Source organism: Ipomoea triloba, chromosome 6 (assembly GCF_003576645.1).
Source record: "Ipomoea triloba cultivar NCNSP0323 chromosome 6, ASM357664v1".
NCBI lineage: Eukaryota > Viridiplantae > Streptophyta > Magnoliopsida > Solanales > Convolvulaceae > Ipomoea > Ipomoea triloba.
Window position 1 is genome coordinate 20994030 of NC_044921.1, and position 15798 is coordinate 21009827.

At 35.3% G+C, this 15798-nt stretch overlaps 2 protein-coding genes across 2 annotated transcripts; one reads left to right on the top strand and one right to left on the bottom strand.

The window, feature by feature from the left end:
* Positions 1–77: 77 nt before the first annotated feature.
* On the bottom strand, positions 78–10350 carry LOC116022725 (calcium-transporting ATPase 9, plasma membrane-type-like). The gene is made up of 33 exons (XM_031263577.1): positions 9995–10350; positions 8764–8880; positions 8642–8681; positions 8140–8255; positions 7920–8051; positions 7735–7824; positions 7287–7356; positions 6968–7038; positions 6751–6834; positions 6594–6671; positions 6440–6511; positions 6211–6294; positions 6044–6126; positions 5853–5961; positions 5719–5774; positions 5588–5630; positions 5412–5495; positions 5149–5286; positions 4655–4720; positions 4478–4579; positions 4254–4364; positions 3884–4051; positions 3734–3793; positions 3445–3609; positions 3229–3345; positions 2940–3038; positions 2719–2856; positions 2459–2559; positions 1961–2006; positions 1717–1851; positions 1480–1587; positions 1308–1399; positions 78–429 (listed from the first exon to the last, which is right to left on the bottom strand). Exons 1-33 carry the CDS (start codon positions 10232–10234, stop codon positions 345–347), a joined length of 3300 nt encoding a protein of 1099 aa, XP_031119437.1. The 5' UTR covers positions 10235–10350; the 3' UTR covers positions 78–344.
* A 2673-nt stretch (positions 10351–13023) lies between these two features.
* Positions 13024–14742, top strand: LOC116023648 (protein FAR1-RELATED SEQUENCE 7-like). The gene is made up of 3 exons (XM_031264649.1): positions 13024–13205; positions 13611–14455; positions 14549–14742. Exons 1-3 carry the CDS (start codon positions 13024–13026, stop codon positions 14740–14742), a joined length of 1221 nt encoding a protein of 406 aa, XP_031120509.1.
* The last annotated feature ends 1056 nt before the right edge of the window (positions 14743–15798 follow it).

Sequence of the window (15798 nt, forward strand, 5' to 3'; positions counted from 1 at the left end):
TTTGAAAAAAGTTTTCTATCTAACCAAACACACCTTTGAAATTGTATAATATACTTGGTATTTAGCAGCACTAGATTAGACAAATAATTTTACCCAATAAAAAGCGATAACATTCCATTTACAAGTTTTTGTTTGTTTTGTAAAAACATAAACGTTGCTTAGCAATGCCATTCTAAGGTATGAACCTAACGATGCAACTTTTTTTTATTATATATTTTCGAAATAAATAAAAACGTATATTAGCTAAAGGAGCATCACGACCACATATTAAAGAAAATATATGTGTTGGGCTTGGGCAGCAACACCTTAATTGACGCCATTTATTGAGCATCACAAGCTGAAATTCATCGCCGGTAAAGTTTGAAGAAGACCGTTGCCAATGGGGTCTTGGGAACTGGGATCAATTTCCCCAGGATGGCAAGAGGCCAGCTGCCACAGTTGCATATAACACACGTTTCAGTTTCAACTTTCAACATTATAATAATTGAAGGAAAAAAAAAAATCATAATGAGAAATACTAGTAAAAATGCATATTACCAGTTCGATAAATAGTAGGAGTAACTTATATTAAAAATATCACTGTCTAGTAGTCGACATTATTAATGACTTTTTAAATTTAACTCTTTTAGCTTAGATTTTAGGTTAGCATGATTGGTTGGTTTCTTGAAAGATTTAACCATATAATTTAAAACGTTGAATATATAGTTTGATACACAGATTTTGGAGCCAAAGACTGAAATGTGATACTTTTTTTTATGCATGGACAAAAATAGAACAATTTTAAAACGATGAGAAAAGATATTTTGGGACATGCTTTGAGGTTAGAAACTCATGTCTCACTTACGTTTGTATTTTTTTTCTTTTCGAAATGTTGTCCAGAGACACAAGCGGGACTTGCGTTTCAGGTATAAAATACACTTGCATCTCATGTATTTTTTTTAGGAAAAAAAAGTTGGTCGCCCCTTCTCCAAAAAACATGAGAAAACTTGCAACTGTGGTCATCATTTCGAAAGAAAAAAATACAAACACAAGTAGGACATGCGTTTCTGACCTCAAATGCATGTCCCAAAGTATCTTTTCCAATTTTAGTCTACATTTTAAAATCGTCCTATTTTTGTCCATGCATGAAAAAGTGTCACATTTCAGTCTTCGACCTGAGATTTTGGACTATAGAAAATTCAAATGGTACTTAGTGCTCCATCCAATATATTAGTACTTACCTTGCCCCAAAAAGTTGAATCTCCCAACCCCAAGGATTTTCTACACCCTAGTCCGACAAAGTATTTGGGATGAATATTAGTACTTACCTGACAATACCAATTGCGAGTGAAATCAACCATTGTTTGAAATCAAGTCTGACAGTCGAAGTGAACTTTCCCAGGAACTCAATAATAACAATCTGTTGCAAATAGGTGAACACAAGATGTTAATTACAATAACCAAAGGGATATATATATATATATATAAACCACCTCTCACCTGGAGTATGAAAGTAGTTCCCACAATCCCAACAAAGAGATGGTTTTTCATCACCCCTTCAAAGACATCCATTTGATCAGGCTTTCGAGCATTGAACTCATTAAATATCTGAAATTCAGCAATTAAGTTCAGCAGTTGAGGCTACTCGCTCTACTAAATAGTAGATATCTGTACAGTTCTTCACACTGAATACAATAAATCCCTTTATTCTTCCACATCGTTGAACATGGAACTTACTTGGCACAGAACAAAAGCATTGAATACCAAGGTATTCTTCACCATATTAGCATTTCCTGTTTTATCCTGCTCTAAGTTGAGAATGCTCTTCCCACAAAAGTTGAGAACAAGAAGAACACCAACTTGATACACAGCCTGCCAAAAACACAAATGGTGAAATTTCTTTCCAACATTCTTTGAAAGAAAAGAAATAGAAAAGGGTGCTGAAATAATCAATTCATAGGAGACAGACAAGGCTACTGACCTGAACAGTCAGGTTCCTCCACATGATATTGGTTACAAGAGGCTCTCTGAAGATTTATCATGGGAAAGCATGTCAGAATGCACACAACTCATTGATAAGCAAAAGTTGTTCAAAAAACTTTATGAAATTAATTAATAAGGGGGGCCAGAATTAACTAATACCGATAATCAAAGGATAATATGAAGACAAAGAAAATATATTAGCCTCGGAAGACAATGATCCTTGTATTAAGGGCCCATGATATACTTAGAGTTGTCCCCGTAACCGCCCCACGCGAATCGGGCGGGCAGTTAAGGGACCTAGTCCACTAGTGCCCACTCGCCCAGCTCCGAGGCCGCAACTACTAAGGTCAACCTCAGAGGCCGACTTTGGTATTTCGGGGCCCACTAAGGGGTCGGGGCCTGGCCAGGTCAACTTGATCTGCTAACTTAGGTCGGTTTGCCCTGGACCTGTTCCCAATATATCCATCAAAACTAAACATAAAAGATAAATCCTTGCCTTCGACCAACAGGAGGTCTATGCATCAGATGGTCAGTTGGAGGTTCTGTAGCCAGTGCCAATGCTCCTAGAGTATCCATGATAAGGTTCACCCATAGAAGCTGAAAAGAAGGGAGGGTAGATTACATGGAAGTTTAAGGTAGTTACCATTACTCATAGGCTACATGGAAGTTTATAAGCCAAATATTTTTCTTCATCAGTTAGAAGGGTTAAAGACCAAAAAAAAAAAAAAAAAAAAAAAAGAGAAGAAGGAGAAAGACCTGCACTGTATTCAAAGGAACATCACCAGAAGAAATCGCTGCAACAACATTAATAACAAGAGCTGCAACGTTTACTGTCAGCTGGAACTGGATAAATTTCTGAATATTTGCATAAACAGAACGGCCCCAACGAACAACCTACATTCAGACAAAAACGTTGAGGATCCCATGAGTGGACGGACATCCAGGAATCGAAGTTTTCTTCGAACTTATTTACCAACCTTAACTACTGAAGCGAAATTATCGTCAAGAATAATGATGTCTGAACTCTCTTTTGCAACTTCTGTCCCTTGAATGCCCATTGCAAGACCTATATCAGCCTATACATTCCAAAGCAAATTGAATCTATAAACTGAAGAGATCACAGATTTTAATGTCACAATTAAATTCACGCAAACCACACAGAAATGAGCCATCTTTCTTTCTTTGGAACTAGAATGCATAATATACGCGAGTAAATGAGAAATGGGAACCTCTGTATGCAAACTAAAAGCCAGGTTTAGTATGAACCTCATGTAGTGCAGGGGCATCATTGGTCCCATCTCCAGTTACAGCAACAACATCTCCTTGTTTACGCAGTGTTTGCACGAGTAAGAGCTTGTCGCTAGGGGATGACCTTCCCATAACCTAAAAACTTAGTAGCGTTATATTAAGGTGAAGACAGACTCTAATGCCGCTTGAACATGTGGTCGATGATTGAACAAAAATATGGATTTGATAACTAACCGAAATCCTTTGTGCAACTTGTTCCCTCTCCTTTTCAGGCAACTCACGGAATGTCTTCCCATCAATTATATCATCCGCTGTAATATCTGCATCGGAAGATAAAATTCCACATTCCAAAGCTATTGCTTTAGCAGTTTGAATGTTATCTCCAGTAACCATGCGCACCTAAGAGGTTACACATCGTTAGGGCTATTAACGAACCGAACATGAACGAACAGAAGTGTTGGCTTCGCATCAATTATTGTTAAACAATCTTTCTTTTTTTTTTTTTTTTTAAAAAAAAGGGTACCTTAACACCAGCATTTGTACAGAGTCTCACTGCATCTTTGACACCGGGGCGACAAGGATCCTGTGCAAGGAAATAGAAACTTATTACCCTATAATATGAAATGTTCAGCGAAGAAGCAGACAAAACATAACCAGAACTTCAAATGAATACCTTTATGCCAACAATGGCAAGCAAAATAAGATCATCTTCAGGTAACTGCCATTCCGACAGCTGTTCTTCATCAGTTGGAACTTTGTCAGTATCGCAACTTCTGTAGGCAATCGCAACACACCTCAAACTTCTCGCCGCCATATCTACAATAGCTCCCTTGAAAAAATCCTGAAACAAATGCAATTACTAAAAAGGCTTAAAAGAGTACTTGGTGAGAGACTAAAAAAGCCATCCTATTATAAAATCCTCATTTTCACTACTTCTAATCATGTTTCGAAACTCAAATATCTGAAAATCGTCCTAAAGTATCTATTAGATCCAGTTCATTTGCTTAGTGGCGACTCTTATGGGTAATATAACAAATACAGACCTTCTCATTCTCAATGGGCTGCAAGCAGCCATTTGAATCATAGTACGCTGTACATGACGCTAAAATGATTTCTGCTGCTCCCTTCCAATGTGCACGGACCTGAGAGTTGTTCTGCTAACGACAAGGAAGGTGAGAAATGATCAGAGGATTCAAACACAAAATAATACAAATTCTAGTATTTTCAAACTGAAAATCTGCTTCAAAGTTTAAATATGATTAATTACCAGTCCTCTCACTGCAACACCCCCTCGTTTTTTTGTAGAGTTGAAAGGAGAAATATGAAGGACTACAGATCCTGATCTAACAACATTAAACTTCATCCCTAACTGGAAGTTAAATAACAAAAATAAGCAACCATTAATAAGCAAGAATGTAGACTCAATAATATCAAAAACTAATACCTTAACACCCCAAGTCAGAATGGCCTTTTCCGTAGGAGATCCAGAAACCTCTATTCCACTGCCATCCTATTAAGGTGGACACATAAGACAAAGGAAAGATGGCATAAGAACCATATATCAAAGAGAAACTGATATATTACGTACAAAGGTGTTCGTAATGATGAAACCTTTCAAGTAAGTTTCTCACTCAAATCAGTGCCCTAAGGGGTAACCCCAGCCAAGTTAGCTAAGGATACAAACTTGTCACCACAAAGTCACGAGTTCGAATCCCAACCTTCTTGGTTTCAGCAAGTCAGCTATAGACAACGTAAGCTAGTTTACCTCCTTGTAGTCCTTTGCCGGCTAGGGTCACAAAGTGGGGTTTACCCAGTGCACACTCTTGAATAGTGTTTGCGGGTTTCTCTCGTCACCCCAAAAAAATCAGTGCCCACAAGGCACATATGTGAAGAGTATAGAGAGGATGGAAATAGAGTTGGGGCATAACAAAGAAGTACCTTAGAAGTAAAAACGCTGCCCGCTGTGTTCAGCACTATGCTCTCATCTAGTAAACGACAAACAACTGGGGGTACTTGGGAGCCATCTTCGGGTGGATCTATCTTCTTTTTCCCAACATAGGCATTAACTACTGTCATCTGCAGTGTGATAGCACCCTCATAATATGCAACACTGATGATTTACTCAACCTAAATGAACAGCAGAAAATGTAGTTGACAATTTCAGTTTGAAGAGCAAAAGAACACGGACTGCAAACAATTACCTGATTCAGGGTTAATGTGCCAGTTTTATCGCTACAGATAGTTGTAGCAGAGCCCATAGTTTCACAAGCTGAAAGTCTGCGCACCTGCAAATCACTTATTCTGTAAACAATTATATGCCAAAATAGTGTATACAGCAGTCAAAGAGATTAAGGAAATAGAAAGAAACAGCATATACCAAGGCCTTGTCAGCCATCATTTTCTTCATCGAATACGCTAAGCTGTCACAAGTTCAAGAGAGATTAAAGCTAGGCACAAAGCAATTTTTGTTAAGCGGTTGGGTTTAGGTGATAGTTATGCAATACTAACGTCAAAGTAACAGCCAAAGGAAGACCTTCTGGGACTGCAACAACTACAATGGTAACCTAGAGAGAACTTAATATGTCAGACTTATCAGTAAAAGAAACACGCGAAAATTAGGTTAAAATTCAGATAGAACTTACTGCAGCAGTTATGATGTGTATCACACCATTAACTATTTCACTAACACTAGTCTTTCCCTTAACATACTGAGCACTTCCATCTGGATTTTTGGTAGTCCCAGTGAAAAATCTGTCAAAAATTTGAATAACTGCATCTCATAAAACAGCGTGAGAATGGTGAAAGAAAATATGCCATATGGTAGAGAATTTACCTAGCCAAAAGAACAATTAGCACAGTGAGTGCCACAGCAAGGCCCACTATGCCAATAAAAGTTGCGACACCATTCAACCGCACCTGCCATATAAAATCAGAAACTACAATAAGTTTAAACACATTTTATGTATAAATCCTGGATAATTGTTAGCCGCAATAGTTAACCTGCAACGGGGTCTCTTCACCAGTATCCTCTGATATACTTGCCATCAGCAATCCCCATTCAGTATTAATTCCAACACCAGTTACCTAAAAACATAAAATTTGGGTAAATTATAATGAGAAATTAGTAAAAACTAGCCTTTTTTCCAATATAAAATTATGAATGCTCTTTAAATCCCTAAAACCTACAAAACATCTAGAATTGGCAAAATATTGAAGATGAATATCTTACCAGCATTGTTCCAGCACCATCAGCTACCTTGCAACCAGCCAGCAAGAAAGGTGACTTTGAATCTTTTTGCATCTACAAAAAACCAATATCTTGTAAATGAAAATTATAATCAATCGGTCAATAGTCCTAAAAAGAGAAGTAAGAACCAGCTTACAAGCTTGCTTTCACCGGTCATGCTGGATTCATCAATGGCCAAAGAATGACCACTTATTAAGATTCCATCAGCCGGAACCTGGAAGAAGACCCAATGAATCAAATCCATCTTTGAAAATGATAACGCCAAGGAAGTGAACAGAAATTATCATGCTCACCTGATCACCTATCTTGAGAGGTATAATATCACCAACAACTAATTCATATATTGACATCTTTTCTCGCCTGCCACCTCTAATAGCCTTCAGATCATTTATGTTCATGCATGTTTAACAATGAAATAATCGTATTTATTAATTGAAATAACAGAAAACAAATAGAAAAAAGAAAATCATTGAAAAAAAAAAAAAAGATCCTTCCTTGACTTCAAATTACCTCCACTTTAATATTTCGCTTTTCCTCGTTTAAGTTTTGAAATTGAAGAGACTGCCGGTAGTCACTTGTTGCTAAATAAAATATACACAGAGTGAGCCTATTAGTAAAGAAAATATATACTATATGATCCTCATGTGGAATACAAAGCACAGAGGACATAACAAAGAAGAAACCAATCAGCCAGATCATTCACTAAGCAACAGCATAATGGATGAATTCAGTTGGAATCTTAGAGAAATCACTAAAGTTGTCATATATAAAATGGATGATGTCCATGTTTTCTCGTTCTATAAATGAAAAGGTAACATTAGTTGTTTACCTGTTACAAAAATAACAAGAAAAACAGCAAAGAAGATGCTACCCCCATCATACCACCCTTTTGAAAGACCCTGCAAAGATCAAAAGTACAATACTTTAAAGGACCAAAAAAAGAAGGGTAAAAGAAACTTAATAGAAAGATACAGTAATAGGAAGCAATACTACAAAAAGTACCAAAAAACTTGTAGGTCCATCAAAACAAAATCTGCATATCTTGCAGAAACTCCCTTCTCAGTACAATGCCTTCAATTTTTTGAAAAGCACAAATAGATTTTATCTATTACACATGTTTAACTAGACTATGCCTGTGATCTGTTCTATATTATTAACAGCAAGGAATTATTTGAGAACTTAAAACAAACTTAAGACAAAATGCATGAGTCAGCAATCCTTATACAACTTCACTGGAGTAGATTCTCTAAAGTAAACAATAAGAGAGGTACACATACTTCTGTTTCTATTCCAAGTCCCAGAGATGCCACGGCAGCTATTATTAAGATGATGAGGGTCAAATCTTGCCAAGCTTCCCAAAGGAACCTCTGCAGGAAAGTTATAAGAAACAGAATATTAGTTGTTATATCTAAGCTTCCTTATAATAATATCATCAATAAAAACATGTGAACTAAAATTATACCAAAAAACTGCGGCCCTTTTTAGTAGGATATGTGTTTGATCCAAAAGTATTCCTACGCTTTGACAATTCATCCTCATCCCCCATGATTCCTGTATTCAGATTTGTTTTTAACTTTTCTGATAAGCATTTGACCTGAAGAAAGTGAAGAATGCTATTAGTAAGTCTAAAGGTAAATAGATGGGCCCTAATGTAAAAGGAAATAGAATTGAATTTGACTTGCCCCTCCATTTTGTTGCAGGACAGAAATATCATGATTCCTTGTAATTGAAACTAATTGCTCAAGACTGATTCCGTAATCGCCACTCAGAACTGGAGGAGTAGCTGCGGTCCCCAACACTAACAAACCAAACATATATCAATAAGATAGTTCTATATAGCCAAGCAGCACAAACCCATACACAGAAGCATGGAGGCAATTACACGACTGATAAGTGGTACATAACCAATATCGTTTCAAATATGTTATCACTTGAAACAATTAGAAACACTGTGCATCAGTTGTACCAAAAGCAGCCAAATTTTCTCCCTTTTAAAACTTGTCCACAAATCCAAATCCAAATCCAACAGAGATTATACTCCAATAACCATTATTCAACAGACATGAAGCATATGTTGCAAAAAAAAAAAAACAGACTTGAAGCATAAGATTATTTCCAAGATTGAACCAATTCATTACATTTCACTGTAGGCTTTTAGACATGGGATGTTTTCATAATACATACCAATTGCCCTTTGCCCAGCCAGTTTGAAAAGCAATGCGGCCTATAATAAGACAAACTGATCAATATTAGAAGTTATTTGATAAAGCAACCAAACTGCACTGAAGAATGGAATTTAACATTACCCTTACGACTTGGGCATGTGCTCTAATCATTCTTCTTCTCTGATCTTTCTGTTCTGCCTTTTTCAAGTCCAGAGTATAGCGAAATCGACGTGAAGCGTTGAGAACAAGTGCAGCTTGCTGTCAATTTTACAACTAAGTCAGAAAGATAAAAGGAGAGCTCAGAAGAGCAGAACTATAAAAGGACATCTGAAACTCCAACTTTAAGCACAATCCTTATGCAAAGGTGTGCACAACTGTTTGATGAAAATATGAAATATCAAGAAAGCTTCAGAAATCCGTAAAAAGCAATAAAACCAAATTTGACAAATGGAGACTGATGCAGAAAACAGAATTATGCCATTTATATACAAGCTCTAACAAAGAGGAGAACATAATATAAGGGAAAAATCTTCACTAGTTAGCACCTTCCTCCCGAAAAAAATGAAGTAGAAGATTAGTTTAGTTCATCAAGAGCTGAGAAAAGGTGTAGCTTAATATCAAGCTATGCCCTAAACCCCACAATTTGATGATTTTAAATGCATCTTCTTCCACTTAGTCCTCATGTTATATAAGAGTCATGCCTGATGTTTAGTCAATCAACTGAGCACTTCAAACCTCACCAGTTGATTCTAAATAGACCTAGCTGGAAAAGTACAGTTCAATAGTCTCATATCATGGATTAAAATTGAGAATGTCAGATGGCTCACCATATGACTTCCAACGGGAGAATGAAAAATAGACAGCCCAGAAGAAAAGGAGAATATCAGTATGAATCTCCCATCACATGAACACTGACAACCATAGAAATGTCACCAAGAGCACTAGACAGTTGTTTTTTATTAGTGCTTTAGAGTTTAGACACAAACAGTCCAACAAGAGTAACTCAGGCATGTCAGGGATAATGCAAGATAGACATATTACATATACACTCATGGAATTGCTAGTTTCTCTAGCTTTATGGCCAACGGATTTGCAGGTTTGCATCAAAATGGCTATTTTGGTTCATCCAATAGAAATTCATATGAACCAACACTGTAAAACCTAATGACAAACTTGAAGAAGAAATTAAAATTTAACAACCAAAAGAACAATGTAATTTCTGTTATTATAAATAGATATGGCAACCAAACACATTAAACAATCAAAATTATATTAAGATAAAGTCATAAAACAAAGAATGCCTAATACTAAATGAGGTGACATGATAATCACTATTAATAAGAAAAGTTATGTTTCAGCGATCAGGCCTTACCCTCCACCGTTTGAGGGCCTGGACCGAGGCTTTTTTGGTATTGGCAATATCGAAAGGATCAGAAGAGCCATCATCAACACAGCCTCCGCTTTCGCTTGCACACGCAACATCAGGCTTGCCCGCCTCCAAGTCGGGCATTGCATCCGTTGACGACGATACAGCTTGAAATGGAAAGTTCAACTTGGACGTCGTGGTCACGTTATCTTCTCGTCCTCCTTTTCCATCTCCATCGGATGTCATTATGAAGCCGCCACAACAACGCTACCGTTCCACTGAACCACCGGTAAAGGAAATGAAAGATTGCTCACCACTGCCGGAATAATACCACGCCCATACAAAGCAAATCCTCGTACATCTCCTTGTATTTTCTGCTTATGATATTTTGTTTTTTATTACCTATGTATATATATTTTTTAAATTTTAAAATTTATAAAATTATGATTATATTGAGTAATTATAAATAATATTTATTTTTTATATAATACCGGGAGTAACTTTTTTTCTATTATCATAAATTTCAATATAATTATGATTTAAAAATTATGCATTGGCATTATTATTCTCACGCATTCATATATACATCATTTGCTTTATTAGTAAACATATAGGATTTATTTGATACAATATATGAAATTTAATTATATACAATATTTCAAAAACACTCCTAACTATAGAAAAATGAAACCTCCTAACATGTTTTACTTTAATAAAATAAGATATGATACACACTTGAAATAAGCTTATTGTTTAACTCTTGGGTTTTTTAGTTATTCTTGTACTAAAATGATTTAACTTTTTACATTTTAAATTAGCGCGCAATGAACGATATCAAAGATAACCATATTTACTCTAGTTCTATAAATTCCCCCCATTATTTTTTTCAAAGGTTTTTTTTTTAATAATGTTTTAGTGTTTGTAATTAATCATATTTGAATTCTTAGAGAGCATGAAATAATAAGAACTCCTAATACTATACAACTATATATCAAAGTCAAAGGAATTCACTATGTTATATAAGTTTATATCTCATTTTTTTAAACAATTTATGTTATAATATTTGTGGTCATATTTAAATTATTGAAGAGTTAATATTTATATCAATTTTTATCATCCTCATTTTATACTTTTTTTCATAATTAAAATTATAATTTATTGCATTTATTGAAAAACTTTAAAATTATTTCAATATATAACAAGTAAATACTAAATAAAAAAAATATATATATATATAATAACAATACATAAATATGCAATAAGTTGCTATACGGTGTACAATTGAAAATTCTAGTGAAGGACATCGGAATTGAAGAGTTGTCAAATGAGACAATTCTATCATATCCTCTACTTGTGTGCATGTCACCAATGACTCTTATAAATTAAATGGATGAAATTTTTTCTTATTTTTCAATAATTGAATTGAATCTATAGGAAGAATTATTTTATTTTATTTATTACCATATTAAAGAAATCTTAAAGTGAAGAAATAATAATATTAAATAAATTAATTGACCCCAATAAATTTAAATATTGCCAATCCACTAAACTACTGTAGCGTGTGGCTGTACAGTGGGGAATGTGGACGTACTGTGGAAGTGGTCTATCATAATGCATGGAAATTACGATGAAGTTTCGTGGGATGTATTATTGCACTCCAGTACCATACTACCATGCATTTTCTCTCCCTTTAATTATCCTTGGTGTTGACTATGGTTGACAATAGACAACTATAATTTTTTAGTATAATTTATTTTTAAGTCCTCCAACTCTTTCACAATACTAAATTTCACCCCAAACTGAAAAATAAAATTTAGGGTTGACACTTGACATACTCTAAAGGATGTGTCATTAACACTAAATTTTAAAATAACCTATTATGTGACATCTAATTTAAATGAGGAGTAATGTGTTTTTTTTTGTTGGCGTATGTAATTTTATAAATTAAACCATATAAGGATTTACTAACACATTTACCAATCGTTATACCCTGCACCACGGTGCACATAGCAATGTGCACCACGATCCAAAACGACGTCGTTTCGATGTTAGAATACACAGAACGTTTGCATAGAATACACATAATGTTTGCCCAGAATACACAGAATATTGACACAAAATACACAGAACTCATCCTCCTAACATTCGAATGCACAAACACATCACAACCTGTGTTAATAACATCAATACACAGAATATTGACACAAAATACACAAAACTCATCATCCTAAACATTCGAATGCACAAACACATCACAACATGTGTCACTAACATTAATACACAGAACGGTTGCCTAGAATACACAGAATGATTGCCTGGAATACACAGAATGATTAACTAGAATACACAGAATATTAACATAATACACAAACCGGCAAAAATGGGAAACGTGATTTTCAAAAAAAGAGACGATTAGTTTACAATGCTCAAAACGACGTCGTTTATGTACGTGGTGCACGGTATAATTTGCCCACATTTACAATTGTTCAAATGAGAACATAGGCTTCTTGTAAAATGTGATTATTGATCATAATCGCACATCATTGTTGATGAGTTTAATGATCAAATAAACCATTGAACTACACACAAAACTGTAATTATGTAATTTTGTACCTCGTCGTGGGCTATAATGCTTTGTGGATCCTCGCCCATTATATAATTTGTCGCTTGACCACATTGTAGATTTAGTCATTTAGGTCCCTGATTGAATATGAAGCTGGGCGATTTGAACTTTAAAGTTGATCACATATTACTTTATGAAAATATAATTTTCTCTGAAAACAACTACTAATAGCCGCAAATTATACCATGCACCGTGGTGGACGTAGCATTGTGCACCAGGAATCAAAACGACGTCGTTTTGTCCATTAGCCAGTAAGTGGGCGTTATTTTGGGAATCACGTCCGTTTCATCCGTTAACTTCCTAATATATATATATATATATATATATATATATATATATATATATATATATATATANAAGATCAATGAATGGGAAAAGTCCCCAAAGTATAATGACCGATCAATGCGCTGCCATGGCTGCTGCTATTTCCCAAGTTTTTCCAACCTCAAGACATCGCCTATGTATATGGCATATCGGTGAGAATTCAAAGAAGCACATCAAGGGACTAAGAAATCAAAAAGATTTTCTAGACATATTCAATTGTCTGTTGAAACATACCGATACGGAGGCAGAGTTTGAGCTTTATTGGACAAGGTATGCTTTCATTAAAAATTCTGTGTATTGGTGATGGTATTTATGTTTATTTAGTTATAGTATTCTGTGTATTATATTTTTCCCAATTGCTTGCATTAGTATACAGAGTTGGCAGTTCTCACCCAGATTATGTGTACTCTCTTGATATATTCTGAGTATTGTAGTGTTAGAGTATGCTTATTCTATTGATTCTGTGCTTTCATTCCCATGCCTTCATATCTGATAATACTCCCCTTATATTATGTGTATTCAATTGAATGATCCTGTGTATTTGTATATGAGAGTCTGTGTATGCATTATAGTATATGAATAGGTGTAGTTAATATATATGTTATGGTATTCCAGGATGGTCACAACATACAAATGCCATAATAATTCTTGGATTGAAAAGCTGTATCAATGTAGAGAAAAATGGTGCCCTGCATTTAACAAAGATTATTTTTCTGGTGGTATTTTATCTTCACAAAGGAGTGAAACCACAAATCACTCTATTTCTAGAAGGTTATCCAAGACTGCTGGGCTATGTGATTTCTATAGCTCATTTGTTGGTGTTGTTTCGGAGTGGAGGAGTAGAGAGAACGAGGAAGATGTCCGGTGTTCTCAAGGTGTACCTACAATGGCTATGGATCACATTAAGATTCTTTCACACGCTAGGGATATTTATACGATCGAGATATATTACTTGTTCGAAGAGCAGTTTTTGAAAGGGGCATCATGCTATCAAGAGTGTGTTCAATTTGAAGGTGGTGTGTATAAGTATCACGTCTGGAGGCCAGAGGTTGATATTATTAGGCATGAAGTGATTTTTAACGTTAGAGAGTTAGATATTTGGTGCAGTTGTAAGCTGTTCACTGAAACCGGGATCTTATGCTGTCACTGTTTACGCATTTTAAACGTGCATTGTGTGTCTGAAGTTCCAAATAAATATATTCTGAAGAGATGGACTAAAAGAGTTTTGGAAGACGAGAATGCTGGTATTATCCCCCCATCTCAGTGCTTTAATGTTCCCTCTTCTGTTTGGACTTTAGAGATCACTAGGAAATTTCAGAAGTTGGTTGTTTATTGCCAAGAAAACAGCGAAGCACGCAAAATTTTTGAGCAAGCAGTGTTAGATGCCAAGAGAAAAGTTGAACATGAGTATGGCCCTATTTTCTTCGAAGGTGAAGACTTTGATGTGGAATCGTCGAGCGGTGTTATAAAGGATCCATCAAACAGGCGGTTGAAAGGGGTACGCAATAGGAGGGTGACTAGTGTGATTGAAAAGAAATACAAGAAAGCAAGGGGTCGAAAGCAGCTTGCTCATATAGCTGCATCTAAAACAAAATCGGTGGGGCAATCTCAAGTTGAAGATGCTATTTCTAATATTGCTGGTAATGGATCTCAAGTTGAAGATGCTATTTCTAATATTGCTGGTAATGGATACCTGGTGCATCCAATGTCTGGTAATATTGCTGGTAATGGATACCTGGTGCATCCAATGTCTGGAGGTTCAACTTTTTGTCATTTTAGGTCAAATTCAAATCAAGAGGACAATTAGAGTATGTCTTAATGTTTGTTAGTTTTGTTTTTTCAAAACATGCAGTTGTACTTTTTATACACAAAACTATTACAAGTAATACACAGACTGTTTCCGCAAGATACACAGAATTATTTACCAAAACAACAGAAACCATTTGGTGTTATTTCTTTATATTGCACTCTGTAATACACAGAGTGATACTATGTAATACACAGAATATTATTATGTGTTATGGTTTTAGGGGTTAAGGTTTAGTCTTAGAGGTATGGGTTACCATTAACTGAATACACAGAAGGACAGCATGTAATACACATAATGTTACCGCGTAATACACAGAATATATAATTGAAGTCATTCTTGGAATAAGTTTTGTAATCAACAGAATAAACTTAATAGATATGGCACCCTATAATATAAGATGTGACAAAAAGCTTTTTTTCATTTCAGAGTTAGAGTAGTTTCCAAAATAAAGAACACATCTCAGATACTTGTTTCAATTTCAGTTTACAGGAATCAACATCTTTACAAACACGGTCACTTTGATTGTTTGTAGATTTCTTTGGCTGCATTTGTCACCTCTGGTAGAAGGGTATTCCATTCTGACATGAGTATGGTTGCAGCATAGAATGCAAAATTAATTAGAAATGAATTGTTAAATATTTTAATATGGAAGAAAGTTGAAAGAATAGTTTTATACTCACATCTTCAGGGCCTCCAGTGAGTCCTGCATTCCAGTCTTCTATTGATGTGCCTGTGTAAGTCTGCATATGCCTCACCGAGTATATGGCACAATCTACAGCATTTTCTTCATTTTGCCAAGGCATCTGCACGTATTGCACTCTCATTGTTTTCATCTTCTTTGCAAGTGCAATCTTCTTTGTTGCGAGATACTTAGTGAAGGCAATCAACTGTAGAATATCGATATAGTTGTGTGTAATTAGTATAACAGAATACGCAGAATCACAGCATGTAATACACATAATATGTAGTCTAAGTCCTATACAGAATATACTTTGTAATATACAGAATACACAGAATGAAATGTTAGAATACACAGACTCACTTAGTAGGATA

What these genes read in the sequence shown, in the direction of transcription:
- LOC116022725 (XM_031263577.1), bottom strand. Translation starts at nt 10,234, where the DNA reads ATGACATCCGATGGAGATGGAAAAGGAGGACGAGAAGATAACGTGACC. An exon ending in AGGCCCTCAAACGGTGGAGG is followed by an intron (nt 8,881 to 9,994) that starts GTAAGGCCTGAT and finishes TAAAATTGACAG; the next exon opens with CAAGCTGCACTTGTTCTCAA. An exon ending in GAACTACTTTCATACTCCAG is followed by an intron (nt 1,400 to 1,479) that starts GTGAGAGGTGGT and finishes TATTTGCAACAG; the next exon opens with ATTGTTATTATTGAGTTCCT.
- LOC116023648 (XM_031264649.1), top strand. Translation starts at nt 13,024, where the DNA reads ATGGCTGCTGCTATTTCCCAAGTTTTTCCAACCTCAAGACATCGCCTA. An exon ending in TTTGAGCTTTATTGGACAAG is followed by an intron (nt 13,206 to 13,610) that starts GTATGCTTTCAT and finishes GTATCAATGTAG; the next exon opens with AGAAAAATGGTGCCCTGCAT. An exon ending in ACGCAATAGGAGGGTGACTA is followed by an intron (nt 14,456 to 14,548) that starts GTGTGATTGAAA and finishes GGCAATCTCAAG; the next exon opens with TTGAAGATGCTATTTCTAAT.